Genomic DNA, 26783 nt, shown 5'->3' on the forward strand with positions numbered 1-26783 from the left:
GACCACAGACCAGGTCCAGAAAAGAGAATGGACGCTTTGAATGTCAGGAACTGACAAAGCAAGATGGATGATTGACAGACAGGGAGTTCACTCTCTCAGCAGGGCAGATTATTCAAGTCAAGTGCAGCACTGGAAACTCCACCTCTGCATGGTGCCGAGCACATAAGATGACTATATATCACTCCAGCCACTCACTGCATACACATTCCTTTTATCTGCCCCACAATTATGGAAAAAGCAAAAAAAAGCAAGGAATGTGAACCAAAAAACAGAGCAATGCTTAGCTGAGTAGCGTGAAAAAAGGAGTTAAGACACACCACTAAATCATTGCTAAACAGATCAAGGCTCCTGCACAGGAAATGTTTCAAATGCAGACAGAAGCAGACGTGGAGACAAGTGGACAGTGGAAGGTCAAGCACGTTCAGCAGCATCTGAGAAAAGGTGTCCAGGTGGAGGTTGTTTGTTTGGCAGTGCCAGGGTGTAGCCTTAATTAGCTTCATGCCAACCATCAATCTACCTTAAGCTAGATATGTCTGGCCACTGTGCGTCTCATTGGTGTAATTCCTCAAATGCCAAATTGCTTTTGCTGCTTCCCCAAATTAATCTTGCTGTAATTTGTGTATTTGACATGATGCCAGGGTGATGGTTTTGTTAACTTTAGACTAAGCAGGCCTGTAATCTGATCATTACTGGAGCCGGCATGACTAAAAATACATCCTAACCAATGCAAGACCCACTAGCAGTGCAATTACACTTTGTCCCTGTAGGATTTAGTTTCATGATGACAGTTAGTTGTAATGTAACCCAGTTTGTGGGTAAATCTAGCCTTCTATCCGAGCTGAAAATGGCAGAACCGCTTGTGTTTTGGACAGCCATTATCTTGACTGATGAACATGCAGTTAGATAGCTCTGCACAAACTGAGGAGAGCTCCAAGGTTTCAGGACACAGGATACACAAATCTAATTGAAAAGATTTCAAGGATGCTAAATTACTTTGGAGAGTCAAATTCAGTGTGTATTTGCAGTATTTAGAGGAAGTGTTCAACGCCAGCTTCAATTTATGTGGCTAAGGGCTATTTAGTCCTCCAGCATAAACAAATAAGCAGATGAAATGTCATGTTTCTCCTTGTTAAATCTTCCAGGAAGACATTCTACACTTAGCTGTGCAGTTTAAATTAGGAGATTCTGGGGAAACAACCCATTTCTAAATTGTCTGCCAGACTGAGCCTCTTAGGCCGCCCACATGCCCTGCCATTGGCGGTCAATAATCCACCCAATGAAGAAACATTAGCTGGCATGTGGAAGGAGCAGAAGAGCTGAATAGGGTGATGCTTGTTGAGGATGGGCGACTGAGTGATTTGCCTTACATACAGGCCATGAGATAAGCCTCTTGGTTTCCCCCCTTGGCAGATAAAGGCCCCCACATTACAGTTATCATTGCAGAGAGATTATAGACTCTACTCGCTCTGTAAGTACAGGGTGACGTTGAATGGGACTTCATTGCACTTCTACCATTAGGAATGCTCTGCCTGCACGGTTCACCTCCAGAATCAATCTAGTTTACAGCCACTTCGAGTTATGGCTTTCACTTGACTCTCGGTGAGTAGAAACTGACCTACACTGTTCCTCCATCCCATGAGGGAACAGGCTGCACCTGGTCCACACCCAATCTGAATCAGATAGCTGCAAATGCACAATAAGTTTCATAAGCTCCATAGGATCTCCTAATGATATAACTATAAAAAGTTAACACTATGCTGGCACTAATGCAACATATAGATGGATTAATCTCAAACTATAAATACCATGCCAAATGGCTATACTGTTAATGCATTTGTATTGTCTAAGGAGCTCCATTTTAGGTTGGATCTTTTCATTAACATGTGTAATAGAGTGGTAAGTGATAAAAATGAGAAAATGTCAATGCACATTTCAATTGTGGAATGGACAGAGGAGCGACTGGTCTGAATGGCAGAGGTTTCGGGCTCTTTGGCCCAGAACTGTGAAGCTGAGCGCTGCTTTGGTTAGCCCCAAATGGGACCGTCACCTGGGCACACATCTGAATAACCTATTTCCGCAGTGAAATGACTGATGGGCTGGGATAAGATGGTATTGGTGCGGAGTAGAGTGGAGCAGAGTCGAAAGTAGCGGGGGTTCGCCTATCTTTGGTTCTGCTCCAGTAGTGCCTTGGTTCATCTCTACAGCCCCCCCAAAGGCCCCAGGGAGGAGATTTAAGTGTGTCAAGGCTCTGTGTGCTAGAAGATGAGTTAGGGCTTCAAATACACACCATACCACAACTCTACCGCTTTCTGTAGTTTTTGCTGTTTCTCTCTCACTCTCTCTCCTGCTGTGCAAGCTCTCCTTCGTTTCCCTACTCTATTAATCTCCACGCTTTCCACCATTTTTCCTCATTTCCACCAGATATCTCATCTCACCCTCCTTCTTTCTCCAATATGGAAGCTGCATGCAGGGATGACTTGTGGGCACATTAGAGGTAGTGGCAGGGGGGAATGATGGTGATGGATGCCGCACCTGTCAGTCATCAGAGCCCTGACACAGATGTGTCGGCTGAAGATTCTGAGATCTTTGAAGTTCGCTTGAACTGTGCAAAGTTACTTTCTGTCGGGAGAACATGTGTGGGTGTGTGCATGTGTGTACATGTGTATTTATGAGATATGGTGTATGCACTGAGGCAGCGGGAGGTTGCTGTCTGTCAAGCTCCTTTAATAAACCTTCATTTTCACATCCTGATATATCATTTCAAACAGTGAAAATGGATGTCTCTGCTCACAATGCGTTACAATTTACCTCATACACTTGAACCTCCACAACAGCACAAGGTAGCTATGAGAAATAATTAAGACAATAAATCAGTGGTCTCAAAGGACTGCAGTAAAAATAAATACATAAAATAAGCTACACTGCCCTGTCCCATGGGTTTCTTCCTATGTCAACCATACAGAAGAAACAGAAGGTGACAAGAAAATCCCTGTTGACATCCTGCTTGCTGTGAGTGCTTCTCTTAGTCAAGGAAATCACATTTAAATCTGAAGGCAATACAACCATAGAAAGTTGTATTTATCTAGTACATGAAACGCAGGATGGAGCTGAGCAGGGGCAACCAGCTTGGAGAAAGCTGGTTGTATAGATAAATGTTTAATGGCACATGCAGTGTTCACCATAGGTGGGGAGGAAAAGGACAAAGAACACTGTTAATGGATTCAATCAGATAGAGGAATCCTTTTTTAAAGATTTTTACTTCAGCAGATTTTTGTAAATCCACCATGGAATACTATTGGAAGTACATGCATCAATATTCAGGTGAATTACAGTGCCATGAACAGAATCCATGATGCTTGTCTGCAGCATCTAGACTCATTTTATAATCCTTGCAAGTCACTGAAATCAACAGCTTAGAATGTTTTCTAATTCTTCTCCCTTTCATTTTGGTATGTCAGTATGTATGGAATGCATAATTCATACATGCAACTGATGAGTTATGGGCATATCATTGTACATGTCACAAAATTGTCAGTATGGTGTTTTGCAAATATTGAAAATTAATGAAAATCAAAGGCCCTTGAAAACTAAGGTTGTAGTTTGGGAATGTCAGATGTGGGATGGGGAGTCGGGGTTGCATTCACATAGTTGCAAAGCTGATGAAAGCCTTTTCCTCTGCCTCATAAAACTTTGGGTTGGGTAGAGTGACAGAGGTGGCGGTTTTTCAAAGCATCAGTCATGCATAATACAAGCCACTTTGTTTATTAATGGTGAGCACTCCCAGTGGAGACTCAAATCCTTGGCGCGAGCACCCAAGTTGCACCGCTTTAATATCTGATGGCTAAATAATTAAAGCAGGCTTACATCACCACACCCTCTGAAGATCTGGCCCCCACGTCTCTGCCTTCTACAAAGCCAAGGCATTGCCCACGCCGTGAAGCACTCCCACTGATGTGCCTACGGTGCTTTCATGTGCCGCCGCAGCAAGGAAAGTGGGTGGGAATGAGAGAATATCCCTGCCACACACTACAGAGTAACCGTGTCTGCTCCCTTGAACTAAATGCCAACTTTTGACAGATTTTCAGACAAAAAATAAGGAGGAAACAGTGAAAATAAAAGAAAATGTGATTTAATTGCACCTGCTGCTATTGATGTGGGGTGCAATTTAGATTGTAAAACCAAAATAGGGATACTAAAATAATAATTAATAGAAACAAAGTATTATGACAATACAGTTATCTATGACTGCAAATCCATAGTGTCAATAGCACACCTTCAACAATGCTCTGCGCTCGGCAATGGTCAGATATCACGTTCTGTGTGGCAATGGTGATTGACATCATCAACAATGAATAGACCAGAGACAAATAAGCAACTTGCAAATAATACAAGCTTAAAATGCCATTCCCATCCATATCAGTTAGTTTGTGACATATGGATTGGTGCAAGGCTCCCCTTGCAAGGGAGGGGCATTAATCAAACCTGAGGCAGAGGAGGATTCTCAGCACCTCGACCGGGCAAAGTACTATCTTTCCTCTCCTCACTTGGTCATTTGTTTTAATAGAAAAGCTATGAATGGCTGTGTTGGGGCAATGCGATCGTCTGGTCCTGCGGTCCTGTATGACACCTTATTTTGTGTCCAAACACGCAAGAGCAAGACAGGGCAAATCAATTTCACTAGCAGGCAGAGAAGATGTGCTCACTAGCTAGCTAACTGGATGCAAGAAGACTGTAGAGATGATTGGTGTTCTGGTGTATGTCAAACCATTCTGAGCTTTATTTTGTCCTATCAAGATTTTTTTTTTTTTTTTTTTTACTGTGCTCCATTTTACAGTTGAAGAGGCATGTGAAATTGAAGGTACCCTGAAGCAAATGAGAATAGCTATTCATTTGCAAACAAAAAAACAAATGCAGATAATGAAGATATTATGACTTGCTGATTTTCAGATACATATGTACAGTAAACATTTTATTTCTGGTTAAATAAAAACAAACAAACAAATATATATATATATATATATATATATATATATATATATATATATATATATATATATATATATATATATATATATATATATATATATATATTAGGAGTAAGCAAAACAATGCCATTTTTTATGGTTTAACTTGCATATGGATACACTTAATTAAAATTAAGTGTATTCATTTTCCAAAAATCTACCAATAGTTTATGAAATGTGCATACTTTCACAGCCTCTGAATGACTACCAAATAGCATGCTGGTGTGTAGACATAATATGTCAGTAACAGAGGCTGCAAATCCACAGCATGAAACTATAAAACCAAAACAAGAGGAGGACATGCCCACAGGGTACTTCAGCTCTGGCCTAGAGGTTCCACCAGAGTACAAATACTCAGGCAAGACAGCCACCAAAGAGACACTCATATACAAGCAAACACATACCTATACACTAAATAGGAAGCGCAAACTCTGAAGGTACTGCTGGAGTGTGTTTGTGACATCAGACAGTTGGAATGTGGATTCACACTGCTGCAGGGGGCTGCTTGATACACCCACTTTTGAATTACACTTTATAAAATGTCAAAAATGCACTGACCTGAAACCAAGTACCAAGCAAGAGACCATGAACTTATTGAAAAAAAAAAAAAACTGTTAAACTAACTCCTGCAATGGTGGGCTCAACACTCAAAAATCTCTGGAGTAACTGAAGTTGATGACACACTCACTCAAGTCCTGGTAGCTTTTGGGAAGAGTGTAGCCCGGCGCATTTAGCTTATACATGTGTGCTTTCAGAGAAGCACATACACTCAGGTGTAAAAAAATGGGGTTGTGAGGGTGGGGATATGGGGCCAGGACACAAAATGTCAAACCAGCAAGCTTATCTTAACTGGCCAGAACACCTGAGGCGTTCTTTCTGTTTCTCATCAGGATGCGCGTGTCCACGCATGTGGTTGTGCGCCTTGGACTTGGTGTGGCGGGAGAATAATGAATACTAATGGTGTTCTCTGAAAGAGAAGGGTTGTGACTTGACTCTCAAAGGAGAGCGCTCAACAGCTCTGCCCCTCAACATCCCTACACACACACATAGATGAACACACCGACACATTGCATCTGACCTCCTCCTGCAGCCAAGAGATAGAGTGGTGATTATCAAACACAGCAGCTTGCCATTAGCACAATAACCAGTGATATAGGCCATTGGTGAAAGAAAAGGACAGAACTTGAGAAGACACTGGGTGGTTTTCAGCAAAGCCGGTGCTTGGACCTTTGGAATCAGAGGGCTAGTGGCCCCACAAAATAGGGCGGATGGATGGGTGTAGGCAGCAGCTGATCTCATCTGTATGCATGCACCGTGAAGCCGAGCAAACATCAGCACACAGCGGACTACAAACAGCAACTGTTCTCCCATAGGACGTGGACCAGGGCACACAGAAATCATGGCTCCAAAAAGAAGAATAAATGCAAAAAAGAAAAAGCATAAAAAGAAAAATAAGGATGACAAAGTCTGGAGGATATATGTATTTTAAAAGATAACTGGAGAGGTAAAAGGGAAAATAAACTTAGCAGAACAAAGAAGGCAACAGCAAGAAAACAGGGTGGTTCAAAAACAACACTGACATTGGAAATAATTGGTATGGTAATTATATGCTCAAGTAGAAAAGGTAAAGAAACCCATGCCAAACATGGCAATGGGGAATTGAATTTATAAAGGGAGGTCAAAAATGTGTGAATATACAATATCTCTCCAATTACTCTAAGGGCGATGTGAGGTTGGTTGCCATGATTACCAAAGGCCAGTGAAAAAGAAGGGGCTGGTGCAACCATGCAATGAATGTCAACAGCATAAGATAGACAAGTACAGACCCTGTGACTGCAGGTTATTTCACAGTGTAATTTATGTGAACAAACATGTTTGCCATTATTTATTATCATCCAACAGCTGTAAATGATAATACTTTTTTTGTATCCATTCATTGCATATCACATTCTGCTTGTATGCAAATGATACATTTATTCAGAGTTGCGGCTTTTTTTTGTTTGTTTTTGACCACCATTTTCTGTTTTTGACTTTGTTGATGCAATACGCATTCTGAATATGACAAACAACACAAATCTTGCCTGCCTTACCTCAACAAAGCAATATTAGTGTCTACTGCTCACGACAGCAGCCTTGTTGTAAACAATGCTTGAGAGATAACAATGGATGTGTTTCTCTTTGATGGTCAGCGTGCAACTTTGAACATAAAAGAAAAAAAAAAAACAACAACAATTGAGTGATGCTCAAAGACTACTCACACAAACCAAACAGAAAACCTGAGAGAAGGCTGAGGTGATGTGTGTGCAGCTGTTATTAAAGTCTTGTTGAATTCATAAATGATTTGATGTGTGAGAGGATCAAGGTCAACCATCTTTTTCCTGCCTTCGTTCCAGCAGTGCTGCTTCTTCCTCGGCTTCCTAGGTGGGTAATTATGATGATTCTTGAAATGTAGCCCATGGCCATTGAGGGAGATGTTTCAACCTTGGGAGCCTCTCTGTAAGATGCACGCAAATCTGTGAGTATTAGACAGCACGTGCAAATGCACACACGTATGGATATACCAGGCCCACTCCTGAAACCCCAAAGTGGATATAACCTGTCCACTGCCAAGGACAAAGTGATCCACCCGGCAATAAAATCTCTTGGAAGCTCTCCATCTAAAACATCAAAGACAGCCTGAATCAAAATTAGCCTTTTAATCCCTTTAGCCTTATGCAGCGGGGTGTTCAGGTATGGATTACCTTGCATGGCAAACATTTTCCTTCTCAGTCTGCAGTCCACAGTTATGAAAAGTGTGCACAGGTGTGTGTATGTTTGCAAGCACAGATGTGTTGATAGATGAGCCTTGAACAAGGTCAGACACACCAACGAAACCAAAGTCATGCCAATGGTGCGAAAGAGTGGTGTTCACACATATAAACAAGCCCTGGGCAAAGCATATTAGTTTATACTTGGAATGGTGGAAGCGGATCCCCTTTGAAATGCAGTGCTCGCGTACTCCAGCACGCACTGATACAATCTAATAAGGAACATAGCAAGTACTTTAAATGCAACACGTCTATAAGCCATAATTGGGTACAGACTCATAGAAGCATTCAGGACTTAGATTCGACAAGACTTGTCAAGGTATGGTAGGAGAGTTATACCTCGTAACAAGAACCATCACATTCTTCATGTATCTTAGCGAGAACCCAGTGTGAGACTAGCTGAGACAGCTCAGTGAAATGCCACAGTTCAGTGGTCAAGACCCTCCAATTAGTTGTAATCGGAGCAGTGTGGGTGAGATTCTGCAGCATCTGAATGGACAGTAATGAACTGCTTTACATATAGCAGGCTGCAATTGGTTGCTTTCTCGGACAGACAGAAGAGGCCGTGTAAATCAGACAGCTTGTCATCCATCACAGTAGACAATGGTGACAATGGAGATCTTTAATCAGTGGCAAATGGCGGCTCCCAGGCTGTGGCCCCTTTATTCTGTCGGAATACTGATATTGTTTACCAGTCACTTTAAAGATATTGAAGGAGATGTGTATTCAAATCACTAAGCACGAGCCTCCTGACAACAGCTCATCCAATAAGGTTCCACCTACGCACAAGCTAGTCAAGCCTTGTTTAATTATCTTATGTGACATATATTCAACATGTAAGTGCAAAATATTTTCATTTTAGTCCATGTGAAATTTACTCCTCGCCACAGGTCTTCTGCATCGTTACAGACTACAATCATGCTATCTGCTGCGATGCATGTGTGTATTCATAGATGGGTGGGTGTGCAGCAGCAAGTGAGTGCAGCATGGCCCTGCAGGAGCTCATCCGGACAGATATAGCATAATAATGACATTGTGAGAAGAGAGCAGCAGATAAGGCCTGAGCCTTGAATCTCAAAGACCTGATACGCCAAGAGCCAGGGGTAGGTTCAGGGCCACAACGAAAGCTTAATGGATGATGGGTGCCTTCCTTCCTAGCACTTGCTTTCCATACGGTACGCAGACAGTTGGAGGGCTTTTGGAGGCTTTCCTAGCTGACGTGATGTCTGACCGAGGTGCAAGTTGTGTGTGTATATGGGTTTCTATGGAGGCATGTTGTGACAGTGAGACCCGGTTTAGAAAAAAAGTCTACAGGCTCTCAAGCAAGTGGGCTCTTATCACTGAGTGGGGTATTAGTGCTGGTAATAAGCTGTGCCACTTGGTTGACAATACATGGAGAGCTGGTATTTCAGACAAGGACTTGATATGCCAGGCTGCAATGAAAGTATTTATGATGGCGATTGAAATTGACTCCCCACACAAGAGCAGCCTTCTAATGTGTGTGTGTGTGCTGTCTTGCAGCTGATAATGAAAATGCTGGAAGTGTGCTACTAAAAACAACGCTAACCGAATGAGAAACAGCAGTGCTCGCTGTGTAGGCGTACATTAGTAACTGCTACAGCATACTGCCAGGGGAAGAAAAAGAACAACAAATGAAGCCAACCAACCACCCAGATAACTTCTCCAGCTTGCTTTAGCTTAGCTGCTTTTTCCACTGAAGATGTGCTTTATGCATGACTGTCAAACATGCAGCAAATGAGAACAAACACAGAGAACTGACAGGCAGGCCTGCACAGTGCACGGTGACATCCAGGCCTGAGCTTGAGCTCTGAGTTTACTATGGAAATGTAGCCTCTCCTCGTCACAAGGCAAACAGAAAATTTCCCTTGCAGACCAATATCTTCTGACAGCCATAAATCCAGAGGGAGCCAGAGAACATTTTTATGTTAATTATGTCAATTTAAATAGCTTAGCAACTCGAGATGTGAGAGGTGCAATCCAATTATCCAAGCTAGATGGAAAAGAAGGCAGGAAAATAAAAAAGAAAAAGCAATAAGAAGAGGACACTAGTTTCAGCTGCCATTTTAGATGATAAAAACTGCCTCGATGCTGTCAGTGTCTCTCTCCTATGACCTAGCATGTGCTTCTAAGAGATCACATCCAAATCAAAAGAATTATGTTTTAATTAGTGAAATCAGACATGAGAATGATGTTTGCTCTAACACTGATCAACAAGCACATTAAGTAGCACGAACACAAATGAGGAACAGGCAAAACTGCTGCGATGTGCAGTGGGACATTTTTGCCATTACAGCGTTTCAGAAAATAGTTTGATATATTCTGATACTATAGTCATATGGCTAAGTATTTTCTAAATCATATAGGTTAGCATGTAATCAAGAATTGACTGTCAAATCAAATGAAGAAATAACATTTCGAAAACATTTCGACAATATTTATTGCCACTTTCAGCAACTGCACTCAACCCCTCCATCAGTAAATGTTTTTTTGTATTGACTGAAAATCCAAGTGACTCTGGGGGAACATTCATTAGCTCTTGGAGAGGCCATGTGGAGTTATTTTTCTCTGGGTTCAGCTCACAAGTCTCTCTGTCTCCCCTACCTGTATGCTCACTCATTTTCCACATCTTTCATCTGTCTGTATTTAGAGTCACGATGTTTATCGTCTGGTATGCACAGAATTGATTGGCTGAGTAGCATCACATGGGATGGTTTAACTCGTATGCAATTGGTCACTAAATTTCCTGACCCGCAAAAGTCTAAAAGGCGGCACTGGTCAAAGTAGAAGCGCCCTGTCAAAATTAAAAATGCTTCAATAATCTTTTGACTGTATGTCCAGGTCCATACAGGACAGTTTCTGCGACTGGATTCAGACCGCGGTCCGCCTGTCCGAAATGACAAGCTGCCCTCTGTTCGTGGTCTTCAGTTTCATGTAACGTAAGGCCTAATGCAACGTAAAGTGGTACTGGTGCATGGCATCAGTTTGTACTAGAGATGCCCCGATCTGCAGGATTGGGGCCAGTATAGGCATTGTGTCACTGATCTGGATCAGCGATTTTGAACCTGTACCCAAACCCAATTTTTTTATGTCAGAGCACAATTTGTGGCAGAATGCAGATGCGTGCGTAACATTACTCTGGCTGCAGTGTGGAAATATTTCAAATTAGAAAGCAAAAGCAGCCCAACGGCGATACAAATATGAAAAAAAGCCATGGATGATGTGGAGGTACCAAGCATGGGCTGTGCGGGCTGTACACAAAGTCTGTTGTCACAGCGCAGCATCACAGACTCACCTGATAATGCAAGGAAAGTGGTAGGCCCATGTTGCAATACCATATGCAGAATAAGAAAGAGCCATATGAAAATATATGCATTGTTTCAACAAAATAAAATATATATATATATTAAGGAACAGCTTGGATCAGTTTTTTTATTTATTTTTTTCTTAATGCAGCTGTATTATCTAGGAAAATATTAGTTAAGGCTATGTCTCTGATCGTGACTCGGTATTGGCAGATACTAAATATTAAAGGATTCGGATCAGTATCGAGGTAAAAAAAAAAAAAAAAACTGATCGGGACATCCCTAGCTTAAACTGATGCATTATTGGGGCTAAATGGTAATTTCCATTTCCATTGCTACATGGTATTGTTGTAATGTAATAAGAAACTAATGTAATAAGAAAATACGGTTTTCTGATTTGATTTTTTGTCATTCTGGTGTTGTAATGAATCAAGACCATTATAATACCAATGCAAATACCTTAGTTTAACTGTTTAAGGAGAATAAAAGAACCAAAGAAAAACAAGAACCAAAATATGACAAAAACATTTAAGAATTTGATGAACATTTACACCCCATTGACTATCATAAATAGGTTTTCCCATCATTTGTTATTGACAAGACACTGAGAACATTCCTTCATGTCTCCTCTATGACAAAGTTTACCCCTCATTTGTGTGCTCAGTCACACTTTGACTGTGAGGACGTGTGCGCATGTAGCTGTGCGCTGGAAGAAAATGGATAGCCATAAATTCAATGCAGTACTGAGCACCAGGATAGAGATTGTGAGCTGATAATGTCTATAGAGGGCTCACCATTGCCAATCGACCACAGAGGGCTATGTGAGGCCCTTCTGTCCATCTGACATCCCAACTGATTGATACAATTTACAGCTGTACTGAGGCAAAAAGAAGAGGGAAGGGACGGAGGCAGAATGAGATGGAGAGTCATACGGACAGAAGTAGGGCTTGTTGGAAAATACTGTCATGCAAATGGAACAACAACAACATAAGCATACTGGGGAATAAATAAATGCTGTTAACATCCGTCAAAGTAATGTATGTACAGAGTGTTGAAATAGGCAAGGGCAATAAATACAGAGAAAAAGGGAGTAGAAAATTTGCGGTGGAAAAAGCTTGGGTAGGGAACTTCAAAGGAATCATCAGTGTGAAACTCTGCCTTTTCCCTGACAGCTTAGGCTAAGAACAGTGCAGTAACTGATGCACCGCAGAGCACTGAGCCAAAGACATATACTGTGGAAAGTAGGACAAAACAAGAAGTGTTCAGGCAATTATCAATGGATTTTCCTGAGCACACAATGTACCATGACACATAACATGTGAGATTTAGCATCTCAACGACCACTTAAGACCGTGCTCTTTTCGTGGTTGCCATCTTGCGTCTACAATTACTGTGGGTGGTGATTACACGCATTTAAATTGGCCACAGTTCAATACATCAGTAGACCAAAGATAGTTGCTGAGCTTAAAAGGCAATTGGCAGGACCCAGCTGGCTGAGGATGTGCTGCAAAAAGCCCAGAAGGGAACAGTTTCTGGAAACATCATCTGCCAGTTTGGCGACATGAATCAAGACACTGGCCTACAGGGAACTGAGGCAGTGAGGTTGGTGACCCAGGCCTGGCTACTCTCAGTCTTTCCAGAGATGATAGAGATCAATAGATGGATAAACCAATCGCTTGGGCTTATGTACTCAACCTAGAGCTCATTGCCACCATAAATCAACCCCTTGAAGGAAATCGACCCCCATTGACCCCGTAAGTCTATGTCATTCCTCTAATTCACACTCACACATGTACTTTTGCGTGTTGTTCAACAAAATCACTGGTCAATCATTAGCCAGTTCCAGAACAGTCTGGTAAAAAAGAAAAAAAAAACAACAAAAAAACAAAATGGAGAGGTGATCTTACCATGGCCCCCACGTGTAAGAAAGGGCATCCGGTTGATGGCAATGGGCACAGTACCATGCTTGTTGTGGAAATGGTGGACGTGGTGCGTGGTACTAAGGGAGGAGGAAACTCTGGCGGCCACAGCAGGGCAGGGGAACACCAGCAGCGCCAGTGAGAGCACTAGCCTGAACAGAAAGGCCGGACTGGCCCACACCACAGGTGATGCCGTGGCTGGCTTGGGTACCAGAAGCAACCCTCCATCCACCTCCACTTCCACCTGCTCCATCGAGGCAGGGCCTGAGACAAAGAGAAGGCCCCTCCCCCTCATACGACACAAACAGGAAGTGAGCATCTCAAATGAATCCAGTGCCCATGATCCCCTGCTTTCCAGCCCGGGGAGGAAAAAATAATGTAAAAGAAAACAGAAATTAAAAAATAAGCCAATATTTAAAAAAAAAAAAAAAAAAAAAAAGATCCTTGTTTGAAAATCCAAAAAAATGATTGGGAAAAAAAAACAAAAACAAAAACAAAAAACGAACGAACGAAGAAAAAGAAAATCCCAAAAATGAAAACTTACAAAATCCTTCCTGAAAAGAAAGAACCCCAAAAAATCCTCCAACAGTCTAGTTTCGATATCCAAAAGCTTCTGACTGGATCCTTGAGAACCAAAACAACTCCTACTCCTCCCCTAAATCAATTCAACCTTTTGTATAAAACTTAACCTCTTTTGTTTATCAGATGACTTCCTCGGCACCCTGAAAGAAATAATCACAGCTTGGCAGCAATGATTTTGCACACACATGACTCCATCTTAGCTCCTTGAAAAATATCTTGTGTACAGCTCTTTGAGTTAATTGTTTGATAGGGTTTTCCTACGCCTTGGGGAGATCTTCAGAGGGTTTCTCCACCCATAATCCAAGCCTCCATCGCAAAGAAAAAGACCCCCGACATCCCTTCTGAGCTTTTTTTGAGATAACTTTAAATGGAGAACAGTAGGATAGAAAAATACAGAGGTGTAAAACCAGGGTGCAAAAGGGAGAGGCAGAGAAAGAAAAGCCGATGAAGGGGCAGCCAAATCTTGTTTCAGGGCTTCGAGTCCCTGAAGAAGAACCAAACCCTTTTAGTCTGCAGCCGAGAGTGGGAAAACAAGGGATGAATAAATATAATACAGGACCGGCAAGAAAAAAAGATTGGAGAGAAGGAGGACAAAACGGTCGGCTATTTCCAAGTGCGGCGGTGCTGAATTCCCTCTCCTCTTTTCTGACAAAATAAATCAATATGGCTCATGGAATGAAGAGCAGCACCAAAAGACACCTTAACAGGATTAAACCATAACCAAAGCTCTGAACCAGCATCAGAGTGGTTGTTGTCCAGTTCAACAATCCTTCAATCCTTAGACTTGTAAGCAAGATCCGTCCTACTTGAGATTGCTCTTCACCCTTTGAGAATAAGATTCAGTTTTCTCTGCCCCTTCAAACACAGCTTTCCAAGGTGGAAGGCAGATGAGAAGCAGTCGGTGGTCCTCTTGTTGGGGCTCCGACACGAGGTGCTGCTTCTGGCTTGCTCAGAGAGTCTGACGATGCTGCTGCCGCTACTGCCGCTGCTGCCTCTGCTGTGAAATTCATGCTAATTGAATCAGAAGCTGCAGCAACGAGCGCATCCTTCCTGCCCGCACAGTTCTCCCTTCTCCTTTTCCTCCGATCAAGTCAACCAGCCGCCCCAACAGCACGCACGCACAGCTCTGTGCTGGGCAGGGCAAAAACCAAGAGTCAGTAGCGGAAATAGAGCCGAAAGGAAAAGGTGGACACACTCGGATCCTTTGAATGCACTGACGGTGACTATGATACATAGGGCAGAGCAGCGACAGAGAGACAGAGAGAGAGAGAGAGAGAGAGAGAGAGAGAGAGACAGAGAGAGAGAGACAGAGAGAGAGTGTGTTTGTGTGTCTGGTTGGAGCAGCGAGAGAGAAAGAAAGAGAGGGAGAGAGAGACAGACAGAGAGGGAGAGAGAGAGAGAGAGAGAGAGAGAGAGAGACACAGAGAGAGAGTGGGAGGGGAATGAGTGGAGAGATTGAAGGAGGAGGGCACGCACGCAGGAACGATGGGAGGCATAGATACGTGTTTCTTTTTTTTTTTTCCTTTTTGCACACACACACATACACACACAAACAATTACCACATAAGCGCCAACAAGCACTTATGTGTAGGAGAGCGTGTGTATCCCCATGTCACACTCAATTTTGGTATGACTACAAACAATATATGCAGATGATGAAGACCCAGTGATGTACATATTCATGAGGGGGACAGTGAGCACCTGACATCAATTGCATTATTTACTCACTGACAAATTTAATGAAGAATATTCCCCCTCTATCATCTGTACGGACGCATATCCAGTGTGTTCTCTCATGCATCCGCACTTAATTCTTCTCATCTTTTAATCCTCTCTGCCTTTTGTCCCATCGGCACACCTTTAGGCTTGTCTCCTTTCTGCATGTTGATTATTTTCTCCTTTCAAAGCATACACATATTTTCAGCTATTTCTTTTTTTTTTTTGTTAAAAAGAGGGCAGTTTTTTCATTGTGGTCAAGGTGTTACAAGAAAGAGAGACAAGTGATGACACCCAGCAAGAATGACCGTGAGAGGAGTGGGAGCAACAAAGGAAAGAAGGATGCCAGCAGTGTAGAAAGTAATACGGACATGGAAGTGCAAGTTGAGAGGAAGCAGTGGCGATAGAGAGGGGGGGGGGCAAGAAAGAGAGAAATGGAGGAAGATTGTGTATCAGATAAATCATGGCCGATAGAGATCTCAGCTGGGACAGGAGCTCACTGCGAGAGACAAGAAGCAAGAAAAATGGCCAAAACGGGAAAAGCCAGTGCAGGTACTCTGCACTGATGGAGAGAAAGCATTCTGGACTATAACTCATTTATTCTCACACATACATACACATCCACCTCCGCCAGGTGCAAACATCCCAGGGGAGACAAGAGATGCTGTGCTTGCTGCTGTCAGGGTGAGGGAGATGTGACACCCAGGGTGACCGGGACACTTGTCCTGATCTTGCAGTGAGATTGAACTGCTGAACTTAGAGGGAAGGATTACAGATTCTCAAAAAATGTGCGCTGTCCAAAACCAAGAGCTTTGGCTCATTCTCAAACTTTCAGTTTCCTTCTTTTGCTCTGGGATAGGGCAATACGATATTTGGCAAATCATTCTTTGCTGGTTAGCTAAAGCAGGACAAACCACATGAGTCCATGAGGTCCTGAGAGAGTACTGCAATCTAGCTGTAGAAAATGTACACCAACTCCAAAGATAATTCTTTAACTTGTCTTTAAACTTGTCAATTATATGAAATGGAGAAAGGGTAGACAAAGTAACAAGTACTCTGTATAATATAATGCAACCTGATACAACAGCAGCATGAAGGCATGGTGGCCTATTACTATCTCACTGAATTTAATCAACATCTCTCCAACAGATTCATCTTCCAAGTCCTAGGAAAGCCTCAGCTAAAAAAGAACACAACAGTAGAAACCTCCCACACTGTATATACTTAAGAACGTATCTACTTAAACAGCAGTATTATTACAGTGCTATTAAATTTGACCTCGTTGGCCAGACAAGCTAATGGTGGCGATAACAACCCTTATAATAAAGCTTGTCTGTCTGAAATGCCACATATTTATTGAATTAACAGTAATGAAGATGATGTGTAGGAGCTGATGCCTTTTATTTCAAACTCTTACTCAGCCAGTGCCTTGGACTTGTAAGGATGGTCTGCAAAGATATGTTTTTTCTGTCTTTTTAATTGAACCTAATTATATTCTGCAGGTGTTTCTGCAAACCAAGCATGAATCACTTATTCTATTCATCCAAGGATGGACAGATTTTGATTTTCAGCATAAACTGAAGAGAGTTTCCAAGACTCAAAAGAACAGAAACAAAATGTTCCAGTACGATTAGCCATTGTCAGCCATTACACGGTATAGCATTGTGTCCACTAATCAAAGTTGGAAAATACTGTGTGTAAGTCCGGTTTCATACCACAAGACAGGAGTGCTTATGAACAGTATATCAAACAACTTTCACAGCTCTTGACATGCGCAGCAGTGATTTTGGACTTTGAGGTTGGGGTTGAATTGCCTAGTTGCAAACCCTGATTCAGGGAAGTTCCCATTTAAATTGTTAAAGTAGGAACTCAGAAATTCTCCCTTTCTGAAATGGAACGCACCATAACTTTATGGCTTAATTAAATTTAAACAAGTGAGTCATAAAAAATTCAGCTGGGGACCAAAACATCTTTTTTATGGAATGCTGTAAACACATTTTATATTTCTACTTTTGTGGCAAAGATAGGCATTCGATCTATAGGTCTATAGGGTTAGGCACTGGGAAAGACTAAGAAAATACAGAGGGTAGCATCTATCTCTATACATATTAGAAAGAACATGTAAAATGCACAGTCTCATTATGAGACTGTCACTGACACTATATACAGTAAGTTTCCTTTAGAGGACAGTGTGTGGACTGGGAACTCATTATGATGAAAAACACAGAGGACTACCAACACCTGCTGCTCTGCTCCCCTCCGGCACAGGAAAAACAAGGAATACAGAGCAGACAAATACACACAGGTGAACAGTCAGTCCAGACACACATGCACACATACTAATTGCACTACACACTATAACTGTCACGTCAGTGGTACTGCTGCATGATGCAAGACTTGCGTCCCAGAGGTGAAAAGCCTTGCATTTCAGACACTTAATATTCTCCCATGGGAACTACAACCTCCAAAATCCCTCAGGGGAAGTGAGGTCAACGATGGAGGAAGTGAGATTAGTTTTCTGACAGGACAGATGTGGGATCAAAGCCTCACATCTACAGTCTAATCCTGTGAAAACCTTCTTGCCATTATACACAGTATTAATTATCTCCCAACTCATGACAGAAATAGTGAGAGGATGGATAGGTAGCAAATTATAAGGCTGTATGTATGTAAATCTATAGATCAATTTGAAGGGGGCCAGTACAATATACATGACATCCAAAAAGGCTTGGATTTTTCCACTGGGTGAGGTCAGGAAACTAGGACAAGCTGAATATCCTTGCTCAAGCAGCGGGGGAAGGCAAAACACAAAAAGCAAGTCATCAATTTTTAACTCCCATCTCCTGTTTGTGCTATTCAGTAGCTTTCTCCAACACTAGGCCGCCGATGTTAGCTGCTTACGTAAGTGCACTGTTGGGAAACTTCCCCGATGTTGGACACTTACATAAGCACACGACTGGATACTGCAAACAGGGGAATAACTCGGTTTGTATGGAGCCCAAATTGAGATGCTCAAAAGTGGTTTGGCATCAGGGTCACTGATCGTCAAACGGCATCTACCAGGTGGTATAATTTATTCTAAAGCTTTTTGTGGAACTGCAAGCATACTGTACCTCATCAGTTTCTGGAGATTTCTGGAGGGATAACTTTCCCTAAAGAAAGAAATTGTCTTAAATGCGTGTTACTGGAAGGCCATTTGAAGCAACCCATGTCCTTGAGGTCCTCGGAATGACTTGTCCCTTAAAAAAGCCCTTAAGACAAGTTATTCCCAGGACCACAAGGACATGGGTTGTTTCAAATGGCCTTCCAGTAACACCCATTAAAGCATTTTCTGACTTGGTGCATCTATCATCAGAATTATATTGTTAGTGCTTAAATCACCCTTACAAAAATAATTGATGTGAGCAATTTCTAAGGTTAGTGAAAAATCACAGCAAACTATGGTCACCTTTGTTACAGTAGAATATCTTGTGGTAGACAAAACCACCCACTGCAAACTTGTTTCTAAGGGACTTTGTGGTCATTTGTCATGCAACGTTTGCTTTTGAAATGGTACAGGACTGCAGGAGGCTGCTTGACAAAATAATATATCAATAAATATTTTTTGCGCATTTGAACAGCAAAAGACCATCAGCTTCTCTGAAAAGACCATCAGCTTCTCTGGGGAGGACAATCCCAAAGATACACTGTACATTATCTTCGTCAAACCTTCATGTTTATGTCATCATAAGTGAATATAGGGCCATGTAGGGCCAGCAGTCTCATTGTGGCTTGTAATGCGATTCATACCGTTTATTTGCCGTCTTTTATACACTGCTCTCGCAGAGGTTTGGTAATTAAAATCTATTGGTTTTCCGCCAACCCAGCATCAATTATCCTTCCAGTAATCAGATGCATGCATTTACCCAACAATGCCTTCAAAGAAAGCCACAAAACAGGCTGCAATGAATGAAAGAAAAATATTAAACCACCTATATAGGGCTGATGGATGCATTAGAGTACAGAGTTATGGAGAAAGGAACCCACTAATATCATTGTGGCTTCACCAGCTTTGATAACTGTGAATATCGAGTTTAATGTATGCTTCACTATAGTGCATAATGATATCAGGGTTAAAGAAACTGAGAGGGAAAATGAAAGACAGGTTTAATGCACTGGTCCCGATGCAGTTAAAGGAAGAATTCAAGAGAAGGGTTAGATGAAAATGAAAAAGAGATCAGGAAGAAAGAAAGGGAAAATATAGGGAGAGTATGTTATAATTAGTTGGTAGAGATTAAAGGGAAATATGTGTGTTGTGGGCACAAGAAGCTTCAGCTAGGTAGAAAGGAAAGATGACTGGAAATGAGCATGTCTCCTGTTTTGCTTGGATGAAGGAGCAGGTTGCACACATCTTAATCATGTGAAATGATATATCCTCGAGGGGAGAGAGAGGGAGACAGCAAAGATATCAGGAAAAAATATAAATCACTTACTCCTCTCTTTCCCCCCTTCTTCCCTTCCCCATCACCATAAAAGCCATTTTCTCCGAGATTCCATTAACGATCATGCGCCGAATGACATTGTCTGCCAATCTCATGTTGGCTCTCCCTTTCCTAGTTAATTGGGTGTTTGGTAATTACAAAGATCTGATATCTATCAGTAGGTTGGGATGTTGAATATTTAAACAGCACAGGTATGGTCTGCCCCTCAGGGTGCTGTAACAGTGTCTCATCGGCTGAATCAGCTTTTTTTTTTTTTTTTTTTCACCCATAGTCAAAATAATTTATTGTCTCGACAAAACAGGAACAGATGACTCTTGATTCACTCCCGGGTAGGACCACGGTCGATGCTCCAAACAAGATCCTTGGTCACTTTTTAACAGAGTCATCATTTACAGATCAGGGATACTTTTAAAACATTCCTTGTAGTTATTCATGATCTCAAAAATTCATACATTGTTTGAATATTCTTGTGAACCTAAACTAGATGTTCTAGATGTCCTAAAGATTAAAATGTGTGACTGCTTCACAAAATGAACACATCATTTCCCAACACTAACCAAAGTGCTTCTGTTACTGCAGACTAGGATGCAGGCTATGTACACTCAGCATCCACCCCTGATCCCTGACTCCAGCTTGGTTCATAAATGTGGAAATCAGTCGAAGAAACATGGTGGTCCAGTGCAAAATAAAACAGTGAAAGCTCCAAGGAAAAATGGAGATTTATTAAACCACTTGGGATTAATGCAGATATACATTGTGTTGGCTCTTACATGTATACAACACTGTACACAAGTCATTAACTGACGGAGTGTAATCACTTGTTCATGTGCACATTAATTCAAGAGCCAATTACGAATCTGTTCCACAAGTGAATAACAAATGTACCCATGACACCTGCAAAGCACAGTGGATCTCTTATCTGCAAAGAAAAAAAAAAAACAAGGAAAGTTTTTCCACCTCAACTCCACTTTTGCAGAAATGCAAAATAAGAGCACTGTTGGTAGGATTGCAAGCTTTTCCCATAGCTCACTCTCTCACCCAAGCTCTCCATTGCTTTCTTCCCCCCCCTCCAGCCATCCATCCATCCATCTCTGCAGCCTAGCACTGTGTGGTGAGTCAGCTGTCACTGTCTGTCCCTCCAGCTGTGGACCCAGCTGTCTGGGCCAGATGGGCTCATCTCCACCTCATCCTCCCTCATCCATGATGTCTATGAGGGGGCCCCTGAACCTCAAGCCATGGAATACTGGCCCCGAAGCGTAATACTCTCACTGAGCCAAAACAATATGAAGAAAGATGTTTCTGTTGCATTCTAACAGTGAAATGAGGTGTCTGTGCAACTCAAACTGCGAGTGCCACGCTGTAATGGCTGTTTATTGTTATTAGTGCTTGCACTGAAATATACCCTTTTTAAAGTGATTACTCTTTGCCTTGCAACAACTTCAGAAGGTGATTTACAGGTTTACTGGGACCTGAAAACGATTCCTTTCTACGTGCCATTGTGAAGGTAATAATCAGGGTACATGCTCAAAGGTTGGTGGGGAGGGAGAGTGCCAGCTAAAGCTATTCCAGAATAATACTGGCTCACAGTAATCTCCTGCACACAGGGAGAAATTTTGACAAGGATTTAAGGATTTTAAATACAATTTCTATACGCAATGAAGGCCCAACAATAGCACTGGGGGGAAAGGGGGACAGAGCATGGTGCGAGAGGGAAAGTTAGGAGAGGAGAAGGGAGAGAGAGTGCATGAGCAGGAGAAAGAAAGAGTCATCATCTTTCTGGGGCGCCAGATTGCACAGCTCTAGGGTATGAGACGCCCCAGTGTTTAAAATGTCTGCTGAATCACATCTAATTTATCCAGAGCCTACGTGAAGAGGAACAGCAGTTAAAGTGAGTGTGTGCATGTGTGGGAAAGAGGGTTAAAAAAAGAGATCAACCGAAAAAGACAGACAACACCAAGAGCACTGTACAACAGCTTATTTAAGACATAAGCCATTTTGGATGCTCTGTTGGGGTCTATGTTCGATAAATGGAAGTGTCTATTGATTTAAACTCCAGATAGGGAGCACCAAGTCCTCGCTGTTATCACTGAGATTAACACACAGCAACAATGAGAAATCTGCAGGGAACAGATTGGGGAGAGAATTCTCTTGGCCTTATCCTGCACGTAAGAGATACATGGCTTGAGCTGCAATTTGGTTTCTGGCTGATAGTACCCTACATGGTTTGCAAACACAGTCATGGATGCTGATGTACGAGTGTAACAGGGACAAAGCCACCAGGCGTGCTGTGCTGTGTTTCCTAAATATTTGCAGAGGTGCTCATGCATCGGTGTGTGTCAAAACAACACCCTGTGCACAAAAGATTTTTCACACTTGGAGCTAAGGTTTGCACCGCAGATTTAAATGAGCATGGCATTTTAATGTTTTCTTCAAGGAATTACTCATTTAACTGCCTGGTATACTACCAAACCTGAGACTAGGAACCGACTGGAACTCTGAGACTATAGTATCTTAATTTCATCTGTTAGTGACCATTAGCTCCCCAGACTAATTTTGAAACACTGCCTACGCTGTGTCTCATTCTGTTTTCATACTGGGCGATGATGCAGTCAGAGAGACAGACAGGCATAAATAACCAAACCAAAGCTCAATACATGTTTGGTCTGGTTGTAGCACATGCAAGATTATTATTGTTAAAGCTATGTTACAAAATTTCTTTTAGCTTTTGTATCTAAAGGCTATATAATTCACATTTATCACAGTTCTTGAGTTTTCTGTGTTTTTCTACCATGTACAAATAAATCTACTGAATTTGTATATTTGCTGTTTGTTCTGCTAATTGAATACATGGGCTGAATTAAAACTTTTGAATGCATGCTGTAGTTAAACCTATGTAAGCAGCATAAGTTAATAAAATGTTGATCGGAAACAACGCTGAAACCAAAATGCCGTTCTAATTTGGCATATGTATTTTTTCATTTGAATTGAATCTTAGGTCTTAAAGGGATATTCCGGTGTAAATTTAATCCATGGTCTAACACACAGTGACACTGAGTAAGACCAAATTAGAAAAGCATTTTGGTTTCAGCATTGTTTCTGTTCAACATTTTATTATCTTATGCTGCTTACATAGGTTTAACTACGGCATGCATTCAGAGGTTTTAATTCAGCCTATGTATTGAATTAGCAGAACAAACAGAAAATATACAAATTCAGTAGTGAATCTTCTTTGTGAATCCACCCCATTATAATGTGAAGTTATGTCACACTGCCTGTTTGAGGCAGCACATAGACATCTTTGTGAATATGTTTCGGCATTCAAAAAAAAACAAAAAAAAAACGTTTTTTTTGGTTTACTTTGCACTATGTTGGCCCTTTGTGAAACTCAAAGATAACTAAAATAAATGTATATACAACACTGCTGAATTCAGAACTTGAAGAGACTCTACATGGGAAGATGAACTGTATTAAAACAGAAGACACGCGTAATCATTCAGCAGATAGGACTGCAGCAAGCACAGAGTAAAACATGTTATAATGCAATGGCAGACAGTATTTGGAGATTCCTGTCTGCACAGATATCAGTTTGCACAGCTTTTCTGCACTGAGTGTCCTTTCACTACAATGTCCCAATCTTCTCTTGATATTCATACCTGTCATTTTAATCCTTTTACCCAACCACCAGCTCCCAGCTTAGTCTTTTTTTGAAAGGAAAAACTCTAGTCTTTATCATTCTCTCCCACTGGGAGGCAGTTTGGTCATAATCCCCCTTTCTGATGTTCGCTCTTCCAGTGTCATCTCTTATCTAAAGGGAAAAAACCCTTGAAATAAACACTTTCCACTGATTTTGCCCTCAGCAGAAAATATTTCCTTCCGGTTCTCTGTGTACAGTTTCAATTATCACTGGTAAAGCAAAACTTTAAGGAAAAAAAAATAAAAAATACAGAAGCAGAAAATATCCTTTTATGGTGTGTTTTGGGTGAATTCGTGCCTACATTGAGACTGACTGTGTATGTGTTGCATATGTGTGTATGTGCATGTGTTTTGCGTTGTGAATGCAGCAAAAGCGCGGAGCCTCTGCTGCAATATAGCTGACTGGAATCAGGATTTCAGAGTTAATGGACAGGGTGACTGCTGCCTCCTCGATGTGTCAGCCTTCGTTACACGCTCTGCACACAGAAGCCACCGCCGCCGCTGTCCAGGACAGGGCGACACAGCAGCTGAATGCATTTAAGAAAACCAAAATACGAAAAGAAAACTGTTGGTTCTGCCATGACTTGCGTCGCACCGTGTGCGATTACTTCGTTACATGGTGCTGCTCTTAATGCATAGGTTAATTCAACATTGCTTCCCCAGTTGTACCCCACTGTTTATCCCTTTTGGATGTGAGAACATATGATCAATGATATTGCTTCCATCTAAGTGCAATGTCTCTATTTATATGTGTGTGTGTGTGTGTGTGTGTGTGTGTGTGTGTGTGTGTGTGTGTGTGTGTGTGTGTGTGTGTGTGTTTGTGTGTTTGTGTCTGTGTCTTTTTTGTTGCAAGCATGCCTGCTGGTGTTGTTTACTGCACACCGTTACAATTCTTTGTAGTGCTTTTTTATATCAAAGCCACAGAGTAATCTGTGGTGCCCAGTGTGCCAAATCGTTGATGCTGCCTGACAGCAAAGACCTTGGACTCAGTCACCCAAGTCAGACCCCTACAAAGGCAGGCTTCCACATTTGCAGTCGGCTCCCAACCACATTTTTCACACCTACTGTTGTAGGTCAGGAGCCTGGAATACAGAAATCATCACCTACAGCTTCTTTATACCACAAATACTTGCAGTTAACAAATCAATCATCACAACAGGACTTCCTCCCATAGAGCAAATAAAGTGTCAAAATAACAACAAATTGGCTGCCCTCCATTGGTTAAAAAATTATTGGGATCTGCCTTTATGGAACTCGAGCTTTGATCTTGAAAGCTTGGTTGAAATAGTGTAGGATAAAGAATAGGTAAAGAGGATCATACCTCAGGGTGATTTCCCATGTTAGAATTCCACTACCGTGTGACAGAGAAAGAAAAATGAGACAAGATAAAGGAGAGGAAAAATAGACACACATAAAGACAAAGGTCCATTTCTACACCCCTTTTGTCTTCTTCTTTTGACAGCTGCAAGTGCCTCAGCTCAGTGGAGGAAAATAAGCACCCAAGTGCAGGCCTCCTATTGAGTGGCTACACAAGGGCTCATTAGGGATGAAGCTGATGGAGACATCAAGTTCCAGAGCTTATCTGTTGACTTGCAGCAGCTCAAGGTTGAAGGGTTAACATGTTCAGGTTATCAATAGGCAGATGGGGATGCCTGCTTTGAATATGCGACCATGACTTCCCACCATGGTATCGACCGCTGCTGCCAATCGAGACGGCAAGAAGTGCAGTGCGGCACATTTTAATGGCCGGGAAAGGATTGGGATTTTAATTAGAGTCGCTGAAATGATTATCAAACATTATATGTGGCTCCTCACGCACAATACGAACACAAGCGAAGAGCCAAAGCGTGAGGTGACATCGCCAACATAATAATTAGTTGTGAAGCTGTCATCTCCTTCTCCCACAGACTTAATGACCTAGAGTGGCTGTATCAGTGGTTATTAAATTAAGTCGTTCCTAGCCACAGGGGAGGGAGAGAGAGCAACCATGTAAAATACACAAATACATGCAACTTGAAAAATAAACAGTACAGTCAGTCTGCTGCTGTGTACTGCTATGACACGTCTATGATAGTGCTCATTGAGCATACACTATTTGTCACCTGTTAACTAGGAGGAGGGTTATAAAATGCAAGTCATTGGATGTAAGGGGTACTGATGGTCTGTTAGATTTATATTGGCTGCGCTGAAGACCACTTAAAAAATTTAAAAATATGTTTAGAATGTGCTGCGGACGCATAGGCAACACAAGCTCCCAAGTATCTTAGATGGATGGTCACTGGAGATTCGGAAATTAAGATTTTCAAAGGCTGGCCAAATTAACACCATGGTGTTAGATCCCTGACTCAAAATGTGTTTTTGATTTCAAATGGCGTGGAGAGTATTATAAACCTCACAGAGCAAGAGTAAAGATGAGGAATCAATCTTGACAGGCACTTCAGCAGCAAACTGGAAATTGAGCTCTGTCTGCTGGGTTGTAGTGTCAGGTGGAGATAGAATTACACGACAGGAGCCATCCAACAAAAAAGGTCAATCACTGAATAATCAAGCCTGCAGGCATTAGACGCCTCCACACATCTCCTACTCAGTTACCAGACATTCTTTGGCTAAGACTAATGTTATACATGGCACTGAACATTAATGGTTTTCACGAAAGCATTGTGGAGAGGGTTTTATGTGATGGGATGTAAGTATAACTGGAAATCAGGTTTTGCAAAGACAGACACAAGGTTTCCAAATGAGCCACATTCTCTGAACAAAACATTTCAAAGACCCCTCCCTCCTTGTTATGTTGAGACCTCCTGCCTTCATATCTCTTTACATGCTCTGTGCGTGACACAGCATTACTTATTCATATGGACACAGGCCAAGTAAACACATTGCATGTATGCACTCAATAATTTAGACGAGAGGGAGGGCTGTGTGAGCACTTTCTAGGTGTAATCCACATTTGCAAATCAGGTTTGTTGAAGACGCTTGTCTTTACTCTCAGATGTTGTCTGATGATTATAACAGTGACTTTCCTGAAGTATATGTTAAACTGCCGACAGTGCCGAATTCACAACACAGCTGCAAAGACACTAGATAAAGGTTAGGTAGCAGATTGATACATTTCTGTATTAGGCAATGCTTTTTCATGTCCACTCCTTATTTTAGTTTTGGTATCTGTTTACAATTATCTACTGTATGTCTGCAAAATGATTGCTGCATGAATCTAATGTGACTGCTTCATTATTGC

The 26783-nt window shown here is 41.8% G+C and overlaps 1 protein-coding gene across 8 annotated transcripts in view; it reads right to left on the reverse strand.

Annotated features, from left to right (window-relative positions):
• The window catches only part of nrxn2b (neurexin 2b), a 629462-nt gene that overhangs the window by 184066 nt on the left and 418613 nt on the right, over positions 1–26783 (reverse strand). The window contains exon 1 of one of the 8 annotated variants that reach the window (XM_037112717.1): positions 13062–13490. The exons of the other annotated variants lie outside the window; for them this stretch is intronic. Coding sequence (XP_036968612.1) covers positions 13062–13392 — 331 coding nt within the window. The 5' untranslated portion in view covers positions 13393–13490. Of the gene's footprint in view, positions 1–13061; positions 13491–26783 lie in introns of those variants that run through there. 8 annotated transcript variants of the gene reach the window in all.

This window comes from Acanthopagrus latus, chromosome 10, assembly GCF_904848185.1.
Source record: "Acanthopagrus latus isolate v.2019 chromosome 10, fAcaLat1.1, whole genome shotgun sequence".
Taxonomy (NCBI): Eukaryota; Metazoa; Chordata; class Actinopteri; order Spariformes; family Sparidae; genus Acanthopagrus; species Acanthopagrus latus.